Below are 12970 nucleotides of genomic sequence, written 5' to 3'. Positions count from 1 at the left end.
CTTTTCAAACAACAAAATTAATAGTTGCAAGATTTTGAACTGTCACAAGAGACGTTAAAAACATGTTATTTTGTATGAAAAAAGAAAAACGTGGTAATCCAGTTCAAGCCTGCAGAGGTTATGGAGAGATAGCATCCAGGGTTTCTGCTAGGAAGAAGCAGCAGCAGCCTGCTTGGCAAAACTGCAGTTGACCTAACTATAAAAGATTTCCCTCATTATCCTAAAATTGACTGACTATTTCAGAGTCACAAATATTCCAGCTATGAACACATCTGAATAACCAAGCTTGCATAACTGTGCAATGCTTCTTTAAAATGCTAAATTGAAGCAGTCAATCTTAAATCTCCATACTTTCTTATTGACTAGATTTTTAATGAACCTACTTGCTCTACTAAACTGTTGATTTAGCACACTTACAAATATCTGTGATTAAAAGTAAAAATGTATTATGTAAAAGTTTCTAAAAAAAATAAAAAAATGAATAATTGGTAAATATATAATGCAGTTTTTTCCATATATCCTGAACTTCAGATCACTTGTGTATTTACAAATGCATAATTGTCTTGTATTTTCACTAGTCTGACCAGCTGTGATGTATCTTATGAAACTATGAAAGAGCAAAAAAAAGAAAAAAAGAATTGGTTCAGTTGATGTCAAGTGCCCCTGGGAAATTACTCTTTTATATGTGGAGAGTGTAATATACACAGCTGCAGTATCTGTTACATAAATTCCATGTTTAATGATTCATCAGCGCATTTGTCAATTGTTTACAAGATACTGCTAAAGGAAAAAAAAAAAAAAAGGTATGGCATGCTGGGTCAAGTACTAGTACCATATCAAGACTAGATTACACAGTAATGGTACTGACATGGGACAATCCATTCACTGATAAACATCATCTAGAGAACAAAATTAATACTGAATTAGTGCATTCACCCTTTATTTCGAGTAGTGTTAAACAGAAGTTGCAGAGTCAAAATTTTGTATTGTCACTTTACTGAAAGAGCCATTAGTATCAAAAAATCCTATATTCAGTAAGTGTATAATTAAAAGAAGAAAAAGGCAACATACAGAGAAAATTAACTAGATGAGAATTTGGATAGTCACTAATTACCAAAATTACATATTAAGTATCACATTGCATCTGACCTGATTTATCTTAATTTCAGCTTTTGTGCCAACTACAGCAGACTCTTCAATGACTTGTAGACCTTTGATAGACATTGTACACCTACTTATTCTGACCATGCAGATTATTCATCTGCAAATATTTTTCCTCATTCATTTAAAATATAATGGATTAATTCGTAGCAAGATAAAAATAACCTGCCCAGCTATACCAAAACCAGAATAGATCTTTTGTTAATCATTTGATAAAATCTGTGAAATGAAGACCAAAATACAGAAAAATATGGTTTTGTGCAAGTATTAATTTTTATGAAATCATGACCAATCTATATATATATATATATATATATATATATATATATATATATATATATATATATATAAAATTCTTTTCGCGTTTGAAATGGAAATTACATATGACCACAGAGGAACAGGAAAAACATTCTTAATAAACCCGATTCTTGCAGAGACAGCGAATGGTGACATAGCTCTGGTTGTAGCGTCATGGGGAATCGCTTCTACATTATTAGATGGAGGCCGTACAGCACATTCGGCATTGCAATTACCATTTAACCTCGCTCACGACGAAAATCAAATTTGCAACATACGCAAGGGCTCTGGAAAGGCAAAAGTCTTGCAACATTCAAAGATAAATGTTTGGGATGAGTGCACCATGGCACATAAAAGAGCTTATGAAGCCTTGAACCGAACAATGCAAGATCTCAGAGATCCTACCAAAATAATGGGAGGTACTGTCGTTTTACTCGAAGGAGATTTTCGTCAAACATTACCAGTTATTCCACAAAGGACACCAGCAGATGAACTCAACACATGTTTAAAATCCATGCTTCTCCCATGGTCAGTTATATGTCGCGTGTTCTCGGGTAGGTACACCAAAAAATGTATACATTTATGCACATAATGGGCAAACAAAAAATGTAGTATACCCGAAAGCACTGCAGTAGTACTCAATGTATCTTTACTCCTTAAATGTTAATGTTTTACTGTTTAATAATTTATACGCTTCTTATATGTTGTTCAAATTCTTTTATCAAAATACCAGTAACAGCGCACTGCACGTTATACACTTGACTTGAGCATTCATAGTATTCATCCTCTTTCTCTGTACGTTTAGCATTCGTTTGCTCAGAGGTTGATGTGCTTGCTGCTTCCTGAGCAGCTCTTCTTTACTCCACCCTAGCAGCCCGCTGCTTCTCTTTCGTCGGCATCTTTTCACGTTAAAACTGATTAAGTTAGTTTTTGTGTTGCAATTACGTAGTATGTTTTCTTTAACCTTTCACTTAATCTGGCACTTGAGTCTTCAATCTACCTCAAGAATGATTAGCGAAGGTGGTAGGGAATGAGAACGGCGCCCGTGCTCCTTATATATTACTTCATATTCTTATATGATAATGATGTTAATAATGTTGTTTATATTGATTTCTATTTTATTGTAAGTGCTCTTTATTTGTTGAAAAATAAAACTGGCAACAAACTTATTTTATAAATACTACATTTTATTTTTTTCCCTTGCACTCAATGAGCGAAGCCACTGGGTATTCAGCATGTTTGAAATAAAAAATACATTGAACAAATACTCACAATGTCTGTTCAGACTGGTGATTGTTTGGATTGAATCTGTATGATGGAAGTTGTTCAATGTCTGCTTTCATCAAACCCCTGGGTTTTGCTTCTCCAAGTCGCTCAGCCAAGTTTAGAAGTGCCTAGAGCAAAAATATTATATAATTACAACAAGCATTCCATTGCGGCCATAAGTAATAATGAATGCTAACAGTTCATTATTATGCAAGGAAAAAGGTTTTATTTTACAACAGCAATTGTAATAACCATGATAAAAAATACACACTTTTTGTGTAAAGCAAAGGACAGGGATCAGATTATTTTAGCATATATAAGCAATTATTCTGTAAAATACAGTTGTGCTGAAAAAGTGCACCTTCATATTTGAAGATGCTGTCCTTTTTCAGAAAACACTGACTTCCTCTCCTCAGGTGAATGGTGGAAGTCAAGTATCTCAAGGAATTATTTTTGAATGAAGAAGACTGTGAAGCTAACAAATGCATTAGTGCACTCTAGTAGTTGAACTCAACAGTTGTGATAAGGCAGGAGCAAAGTGACCAGATGAATAGCTCTATGTAATGGTTATTCTATACTTTTAAGGTAGCAACAGCTAAACATCTCATCACATACAACTGCATGTCAGCTACAGTTTCAAAATAATTAAAATATATTTTGACTATTGAACTTCCCACTACCACAATCCCAAATCATAAAGATTTACTATATTTCCCAAAACTATTAAGACAAGTAAATTTTCCAGTTTTGAGGTTGAAAAACTGATTTTTGTTTTGTTCCAGCCCTACAATGTAGCAGTTTGGTAATTTCATACAGTAGCAATTAAAAAAAATGGCAACCAGTGACACCATACAATTATAGTCATGCAACTGTATATCAAAGAAAATTTTAAAAAGTGTAACATGAAAAATAAAACTTTTTGTACTACACTGTGTTAGAAACAAAACACCTTTACCTCATAGTTTTCAACCTCTCCATCATCTACGTCTGCAAGTTCTAAACTGAAAGCTGGTCCCACAGTGGGTTGCACTGGAAGCATTGAGCTGTTGATTTTAACAAAATGAAAATAAAACAGTGAGAAACAGTTAATTACACTAAGTTAAAAATTCTGCATTTAAATGACAAGGAGGCTAGTCCTATTATTTTAATTCAACATAAAATACTACATTTAGAAATGTCAAAGTTAATAATTTAAACTATGAAAAATGAAAATATGATATTGGTCACATTTTGGAAATCTTTTTTAGAAAAAATTCCCACAGAAAAAAATATTTTGATATATTCTTGCCATTTATGAAGTATTTAGTACATGGTGTGCATTTTCACACAACATATTTTGATTAGTGCACATGACAGTATTATAAGCTGCTTTCTTATTTTAGGCTGCTCTTTAAGTTTCTAATACTTACATATTAACACATGACAGATAAAGCACTTGAACACAGAAAATTAAGCTAGAAGGAACTGATTCAAGAAAATAACAGCTGGTATGGGACAACAAATTCCAGAAAGAACAAATAAAGGGAACAAAGGTGGAACTGAAAATGCTGACATCAAGTGACAGACCATGCTTTTAATCAAATACAGTTGTATTTAGTTGACTTAAATTACATATGAGAATGTCTCTCCACAAAATTACCAGACCACCTACTAGAATGTTGAACCTCAGAGTGAACATACTTCAGAACGATTTTGTGTTTTTCATCCCATACTTTGGAGATTTAAAGCTCTTTATCTACTGATTCAATGTAAAACTATAAAAAAAAACATCAATGCTTTCAATCAATTCTCACAACTGATACTGTTAAAGAAATTCACGGAATTGTGGGATTTTAACAAGTGCCATCAAAAGAATTGGACACGTCTAAAAACTTCTTCCATAATATTAATTCCTTTGAAACACCCAGTTAAATGCTTTAATCATTTCAGAGTTGTTTTATTTTAAACTTGCTGAAAAAACAAGCTAAAAAAGAAAAAGGTCATTGTCTTTTGCTCAAGAGTTGGGCATGTTTAGAAATGGTAACCTTCTATTCAGACTGATCACACACACCACCTCTCCTTAGATGTGTGACCCAACAGTGGTGGAGTGGCTCCTGTGTCTAAGTGATTATTAGAGCTACCTTGCTAGCAGAATAGTACTACAAAGTGACTTAAACTGTGACAAATTACTCTAAAAGGAAGGGCCACACAAAAAATTATACTAACTGCTTGAAATAATGCACATCTCTCAACCAAGAGGGGCAATAAGACTGAATCTCAGAACTAGGCCTTGCGATGTTTTCTGGAATATATCTAATGACTAGATTACCCTCAAAGCAAGGGCTTAGCTTTGAACATGAAATCCTCTAGCTAAATAAAGCTGGACTAAAAAGTCTGCACTCATGGGTTGCTTTGGCACCAGATCACACAATCAAAATTGACTTTCCTCTAATGTGTAAGTGTAGAAATACTCACAAGGCCCTAACTATATGTACCTCAAGTCTGTACTGGTGGATAAAAGAAGGTTTTCTATTAGATAGAAGCTCAATACAGAAGAAATTAAGCCTGTTCTTTGTGCATATACTATACACCAAAGTGCTGTTCAGAGTAATTTTGTGTTTTAAGAAGATCTGATGCATGACAAAATACCAGTTACAAATTTTGTAGTCCTCTCTTGGAAGAGTTCATTATTCTCATCAGGAATAATAGAGAGATACTTGGAAGGTCAGGATTAGGAGAAAGAGCTTACTTGATGAAAATATGAGTTTTAAATTATTATTATTAGATTTCTGTGGGAGATGTACAATGTGCATAAACTATACATTCAAACACAATATTGTCTAGAATTATAATTGGTGCAATAGTATATTGAATGAATTAGATATGTTATGCATACTCTAGAAATTGAAGTGGAGACAAACAGTAAAGCATCAGTTGATTATTACTGTGTTGAGCGAGCTCACATGCACAGTGTGTGTATGCTGAACATAGCTGGTGGATCCAAATGGCTACTGAGGATATCTTGTAAAATGGGCATTAGATGCCTTGGTTTAGAATAAGATCAGCTCTTGCTTCCTCCATTTTATAGGAAGCCTCTTACATGAATTTCACACAAGCAATGTTCAAGACTAAAAAGTGTCTAGTGTGCGTTATGTCTCACTGGTGGACACGTGCATTATGGTGATCCAAACAGTCACATTAAAAATGGATCTAAGTGGGCGGTATGTGAGATCCAAGAAAAGCATGAGGTCAAGGAGTAGTCAAAGTGACAGCCATTGTCCAGACTGTTTTCATGGATATTGTCAAAAATACACTTTTGAAAACTAGTGGAAACCCCTCTTTGAAGGAAGAAGCATTGTAAGCACTTGAGACTGAATCCATTTCTGTTTTTGATGTCACTGGTGTGGTTAAAGAAGCCCGTTCTGACAAGAAATGATGTATGAAAATTTGAATGCACTGGGTCATTTTGAATGAGCCTTGCTTTAACATAAACAATCAACAAAGAGAAAGGACCTCAGGACTAATACGAAAGTGTGATGGGCACTATTTAAAAAAAAAAAAAGGAAAACAAGAGTCTGGATAGACCCAGAATACGCTGGACAGATTACATCTGTCACAAGGTCTAGTCTTTCATGAAATTTCTTGTGAAGAAACTGAAAATTGATAGGTAAGGATAGGGAAGTTAGGTGTGATAAAGAAAAGCTGATAAAGAAAGAAAAACATATCAAGATTGCATAAAGTTTATATTGAATTCTTTTATCTCTATATATCTTAGAAATGAACAACAGAAATAACCACAAAAAATATTGTCAAATGTCACTAGATGGCACCATTGACCTATATAAACAACAACACTGAATAAAGCGACGGATCCTGTAACAGTTGTAAAGTTGCTGTCTCATATATAGTATTCCTAAATATACAAGGCTATCAATACATACAACTTTAAATATAAATAAATATAGTATTAAAAACCTTAATTGTAATTCTTTTATTCAATACCTAGTAGGAATTCAGTGGCAAGCGTGGTGAGAGCAGATCACTGAAACTGCATTCCAATAAAAGTATTTATACCTGTAAAATCTCTGATACATTATACTTTGTTGGTGTGACACATTAAACTAAACGTTTTCTTCCTAACTAAATGTATGGTATTAGAATGGGTGTCATTTGGTGCAGCACTGCTGCTGGATGATCTTGTTCAAGCACTGGGCATGGATTTGGTGGTTACAATATTAAAGTGGGCAAAGTGGTCTGAAGGTTATAAATAAATAAATAAATAAATAGATAAATAAATAAATAAATAAATAAGAGATTAGACAGTCATCTAAGATAGTATGATCATGAATGGATACATAAGTATGAAAATATCTGTGAAGAAGTATCATTGTGAACAGCATTCTGGACAAATACAGGATGACCTCTCTAAGACCTCTCTAAGAAGATGCACCAGCACAAGCAACAACGATCTGAGGGTTGAGTGTGGTCAGCCCCATGCAGCAAGTGTAGCATTTGCACAACTTGAGGGAGTAATCTATGAAACATACTGTTTGTTATAATCTAAACAACAAAAATTACAAAAATGCACAGACAAAATGATCAAAAATATAATTTACTAGGACAAACTGCAAATACAGAAGACTTGCATTTTAATTAAGTGGTTCTAGCGTAAAACAAGGGCCGAGGAAGCAAGCTTTAAAATATTAATGCTGTGCAGGCAGTGAAAAACCAGGCAACTGCTGTCAGCACACATATAGCCTTGATTCCACACTGTGCGAGGGGATTGTGGGAGTTTAATGCTACATGAAAAGGAAAAATAATTTCACATTTTACAGCCTATATATGTGATCTATGTGAACACTTTAGTAATTTAGTTATCACCCATTTCACCTTACAAATGCACAAAGAACTTAGGCATCCACAGTCTCATTAGTGCACTGCAGGACTGGTACCACATGATGGTGTAAATTCTGCTGTAGTGGAACAGTAGAATTTGCATCTATAGTTAAGCATATCAGCTTTAATTGAAAGCGAATACACCAAATTAAAACTACATAAACAATACACAACACTGACTACAGGACCAGGTTGGAGGCAGAGAAGAGCTAGGAGGTACAAGAGGCTTTTATATTTACTGGAAACTTCTCCATATCCTCAAGTCAGTTATGGTTTCAGTAATCCTACTGCTGATCAAGTTATTCTTTTTGCACAATCTTACATATACAAAATATCTGAGAAGAGACTATAGTATTCAGATCATTTTTATTGTTTTTTACTTCCAACTCTGCAAAAAAAAAAAAAAAAGAAGCTATGAAGAATATAATTAGAAGTACAGAACTATGCAAATTGTAGTAAGAGTAGGGATTCTTTTAATCAATAACTTACAGAAAGTATGGCAAAAAGCTGGGATGATAAGGCGCTGGTGGCAGTGGTTGTTGTGAACGATATCTGCGACTTGGAATTCTTCTAGGCAGCAAGTGAGGATAAGGCTGCAAACAGATACCCAAATAGGTTAGTTTTAAGTTTAGCAAATCCTGAGAACATGTCAGCTTTCCTGAAACTAGAATTAAGACTGTATCATAAATATAGTTTTTAAACTGTCCCTTACTATTTAATAACAGCTTTTTTTCCAGGGTAATAGTTATACTGGATGAAATGCCGAACTAAAAAAAAAAAATTACTGGTCCAGTCTACACTAAAATTCATTGTGTAAGTAATTTACATTTACAAATGAATCAGAACATACGTATATACAGTAGAGCCATACTTAGCATTTTTTCTTAGGAACTCATTAGAAAAAACAAAGTGTGAAATGCAGGAAAAGTGTTAATGAACAAACCTCACTGATTTGTCAAGATCTTATTAGTACATGCCTGAGTTTGCTGTGTTTTTTTTTTTTAAATACAATTCTTTGCAGTTATTATGATCCAGTTTCAATATGCAGATATCAACTGCATCATCAAACGACGAGAGCCTTAATCCCAATTGCTGCAGTGTGTCCTTCCTTGTGAATGATTTTTGAAAACAAAAAAAGCTATGTTTACACTGCAGTTTAATTCCATCTTATTTGCTCACACATGACACACAGCTGCTCTTTTAAGAGAAGTACAAAAATTAATAAACATGGAAGCACAACTTTCAGAAAGGATTTGTACTACTGTCGCAACCACTGTTTTGCATCCAAAACCTCAGCATCTCACCATCTCTAGTCCAGGCTCCCCTCTCAAGTCTGCAGGTTTCTGCTTACAGATGGGCAGTAATAACTGTGCTTAAAGCAAAATGTAAGCAAAAGTAGAACAGCAACAATCTCCTTTCTTATTGGGTCGTATCTGTCTGATAAAATTGCACTCAAAATTGTTTTTATTCATTCTGTGCATGTGGTGCACATACAGGACAGATACCTGTAGATGGTCATGTCAGATGTGGATCACTTATAAATTATTTTGAATTATTAGAATAGAGTCATTTTTAGGTGCATTATGAATATAGCCTTGAAAGACTTGTGCTTCTTCAGGCAATAGCCTTTATTGTTTTTTTTTGTTTTTTGTTTTTTTTAAAGCAAACTTTTAATATCAGATTTTAATATATATTTCTTTCCCCAAGTGGCTGACAACAACATTTACGTACAAAGCATGAAAAATAAATAAATTAGTCATTTAGTCAGTCATTAAGCAAAACTATTTCAAACAAGCAAATTCTGAGTTCTAGGGGGTAAAAATCCAAATTTCCAGAAAAAAATTATTAATCATGCTACTTACAAAAACAAAAAAGTCACATTTGTAATGTTTAAAGTTTATTATTTAAGATATGCATAGCTTTTTTGTAGATTCACGTTCCAAAATCATATATCTTAAATGCAGTAGCTTCCATATGGACATCCATTAATAGAATCCATTATCCCAGTATGGGGTTAACCAATATAATTTGTTTTGACAGCTTATAACCAATGTTGACTACTTTTCAAGCTGATAAACAGCAGTAGAAGAGACAATTTTTGTTGAATACATGTATACATGCCAGTTAAGTTTGTCATCCTAGAGTCCTGCTGCCCAGTTTTCCTAAACGGTTGCAAGAGATGGATGCTATACAGTGACCTGAGATGAAGACTGGACTCATTTGATACTATACCTCTTCGGGTACTGCTGGTTTGACTATGTGTTGAATGAGCGGTTCCTCATGGAGTCCCGATTGAGACACATTACCTGCATTTTGACGGAGTGTCAATTACAGCACTACAGCCATGTGGTATGATTTCCTGAGGGTGATCCAGCTCACAGGATCCTCATTGCTCAGAACCCGAGCAGCTGGACCAGGCCAGAGATCTCCGGTTCAGGATTGAATAGTAACAGATCATGAATGATAATTTTAGGGTGACGGGGAAGTATTTAAAAACCTGATCTTAGCATAATGATGAACCTAAGAGCAGAGAACTGAGGTAGAAAATAAAAATCTGCCCTAAAATATGTTTAAAAAACAAATGATGATACTAGGTAACAGTTTAAAAATTGAAAAGGCTTATTGTTGAAGTGATGCACAAAACAGATCAGTAAAGTAAAGCGATACCACATTGTGTGTCTGGAGTTAACTCGATACCAAAATCAGTTTGGGGTAAAGAAAACAGTTCTTTCGTACTCAAATGGCAGTTTTTGCCTTTGATTAAGATGTTTTCATTGTATATTCAACTTTAAATCAGACAGACATTCAAACTGATAGCCCTAGCGGAGATGCTAAAGATGAAGAAGCAAACAGCAAATCCTAACAGCTTGTTAAAATTTCCTTGGTCTTTGGAAATTTGTCAGCAAAACTACTAAAATGTTACCAAGCAGATAAGACGAGTGCAGTTTTAGGTATAAAACAAGAGTAAAAGCAAGTATCCGGTTAGATATGCGAGATCCTTTGAAGGTATTATGAACTAATGGATGGAAATAAGACAATTATTAGGTGATGTAATGCAGTTAAATTGCCTTTAATGCACAAAAAAAACCCAACAGTTTCAAATCACAAATGTTAAGATATTTGAAAAACTGACTGTGGACAAACTTGATTTAAAAAAAGTCTTGTTGCAAAAGAAGCTGTGAAGAGTTGTTGTAAATTGAAGTATCCTGAACAATCTCATTGTTTACGAGTTCAAATGTCATTAATATTATGTCTGTCAATGGATGTTTGGGTATTGATAATATTAATAAACAGATCTTCTCAATTACTGAAAATAAAATGTCAATGAAAATGATTGCTTAACTTATTCTAACATTTTTACTAATCTTTAATGATCATACATAGGTGAAAGTAATTTCAGTTTTACAAGGCGGGGCAAAATCCCCATTGGCCTACAACCAACACTCAATAATTTATAGACAACGATAAACCTAATCTGGGATTATACCTGAGAAGTCGAAGACACAGAGACAATGAACAAACTCCACACAGATGGTGTCTTGACCAAATTGTAAAATGAGGTGAAAACTTTAACCCATAAATGACAACTGACTTCAGACTTAGTTTGAGCAATTTAACTTCTTAAAATATGCCTTTAGTACTTACTACTCCAAAGAGCTCTTGGTGGAGAGGATCGTGGGATAGGAACTGGAGTGGTGCTGAAGGTGGCAGTGTTGCATGATGTGCAGAAGGAGGATATGTGAAACCTGCACCCACAGAGAGGTGATCTCCCAGCAGTTCCACTTCATTTTCTATCCTCTGTAGTGGCTGTTAAGAGGAGTAACAATGAAAACATGTGAAAAGTTCTATGAAATGTATTTCAAATTAGAATCCCCTTAAGGAAATAATTTGAAAAGTACAAAGCTCTCTAATGAACTGCATATTTTTATCCGTACTTCTTAATTCATATACTTTTGCTATACAGCTTGGAATAAATACTCCATAAATGGGAGGAGGTCATAAATTACACCATTAGCACATGCCCCAGATCATGAGCACTCCTCCAGAGCTTGCAGCAATTTTACAGTACGTCATGAATTAAAAGCTCTTTTTTTCTGTAACCAAGTCCAAATCATTATAGCCCCAATAAAATCAATTCATAGTTTCAATTTTTTTTGAGGTAAAGCAACTTTTATGGATTTTTTAAAAAATGAGACTATCCTAAATTGATTTAAAGACTATCTTTACATAAAATGATATAATAACTGGGACTGAATCTATGCACTATGACATTAACCAAAAAAAAAAAAAAAACTGTTCACAGATGAAAGTAACATTTTGCAGTATACTATACAACAGGGAAATTTCATAAACATAATTTTTCAGTTTTAGATATTCATTTCTAGTTAGCATATACTATATTATTTGCAAATATTTTTATTTGTTTTTCCCAGTAAAACGTAAACACTAACACACAAATAGTTTGTTTACTCATGACTCTTCTGTACATATTTATTCAGTAACTAAATTTGACTATTAATCTGATATGGCGCCTTGTATAAAATAATATCAAAAGGTGCTGAGCAAAGCACTAGCACACAAGAATGTAATTCCAAACAATAAAATGAAACGATCTGTCAGTCAGATGGACACTAATAAAATATTTTTCTGTAAACATCCTTCCATCAATTTTCTGAATCCAGCATTTTTAAATAATAGAATATATTACAATGTAATTTACGACCAGTAATTCCCATCACTTGTCACTACAAACACCTTCTATTTCTTTAAAGAAAAAAAGGATTAACAATGCAGTACGGAACTGGTACCAAAAATATCATCAGAGCTCATATATAATGGTAATATCTGCAATGGTATATCTCAACTTCAGAAGACTATTCATGATAAAGTCACCAAACTTCAAACTAGTGCTGGGCGGTATACCGGTTCTTACCGAAAACCGTTTTTTATTTTTGTTATGATATGGATTTTTGTTATACCGCAACACCGGTTTAAATTGCCTAAACGACGTTCGGAACGTGACGCAGCGGGAAACTGTTCACGTGGGGACCTTTTTCACTGCTACACCGCTAATCACAGCGGTGTTGCACGGGGGCTCTTTTTCACTGCTACACCGCTAAATAGGTAGTGGTAGTGTAGGTATTGCACTCTGAAAATGGACAGAGAACATTCCGAAACTGAAACCGTAGCAGACGATAAAGTTGAACATGATGACACAGAATAACTTTTGCCGAAAAAAAGGAGTTGCGTCCGTTATCTGGAGATGCTTTGGTTTTAAAAGGTCAGATGTGGACCATTATGTTCAAATGTGTAAATACTGTTTCTATACTACTGGATAATACTGCAAGCCAAGTTGTACTTGTTTTATTTG

The 12970-nt window shown here is 34.1% G+C and overlaps 1 protein-coding gene across 1 annotated transcript in view; it reads right to left on the bottom strand.

The window, feature by feature from the left end:
* The window catches only part of rnf38 (ring finger protein 38), a 225456-nt gene that overhangs the window by 13495 nt on the left and 198991 nt on the right, over positions 1-12970 (bottom strand). Inside the window, exons 7-10 of the mRNA XM_028805790.2 lie at positions 11245-11406; positions 8089-8192; positions 3680-3767; positions 2731-2852 (exon numbers count right to left, since the gene is read on the bottom strand). Of these exons, the coding sequence (XP_028661623.1) occupies positions 2731-2852; positions 3680-3767; positions 8089-8192; positions 11245-11406 (476 nt within the window). The remainder of the gene's footprint in view (positions 1-2730; positions 2853-3679; positions 3768-8088; positions 8193-11244; positions 11407-12970) is intronic.

Source organism: Erpetoichthys calabaricus, chromosome 7, assembly GCF_900747795.2.
Source record: "Erpetoichthys calabaricus chromosome 7, fErpCal1.3, whole genome shotgun sequence".
NCBI lineage: Eukaryota > Metazoa > Chordata > Cladistia > Polypteriformes > Polypteridae > Erpetoichthys > Erpetoichthys calabaricus.
This window is presented reverse-complemented; position numbering and strand designations above follow the sequence as displayed.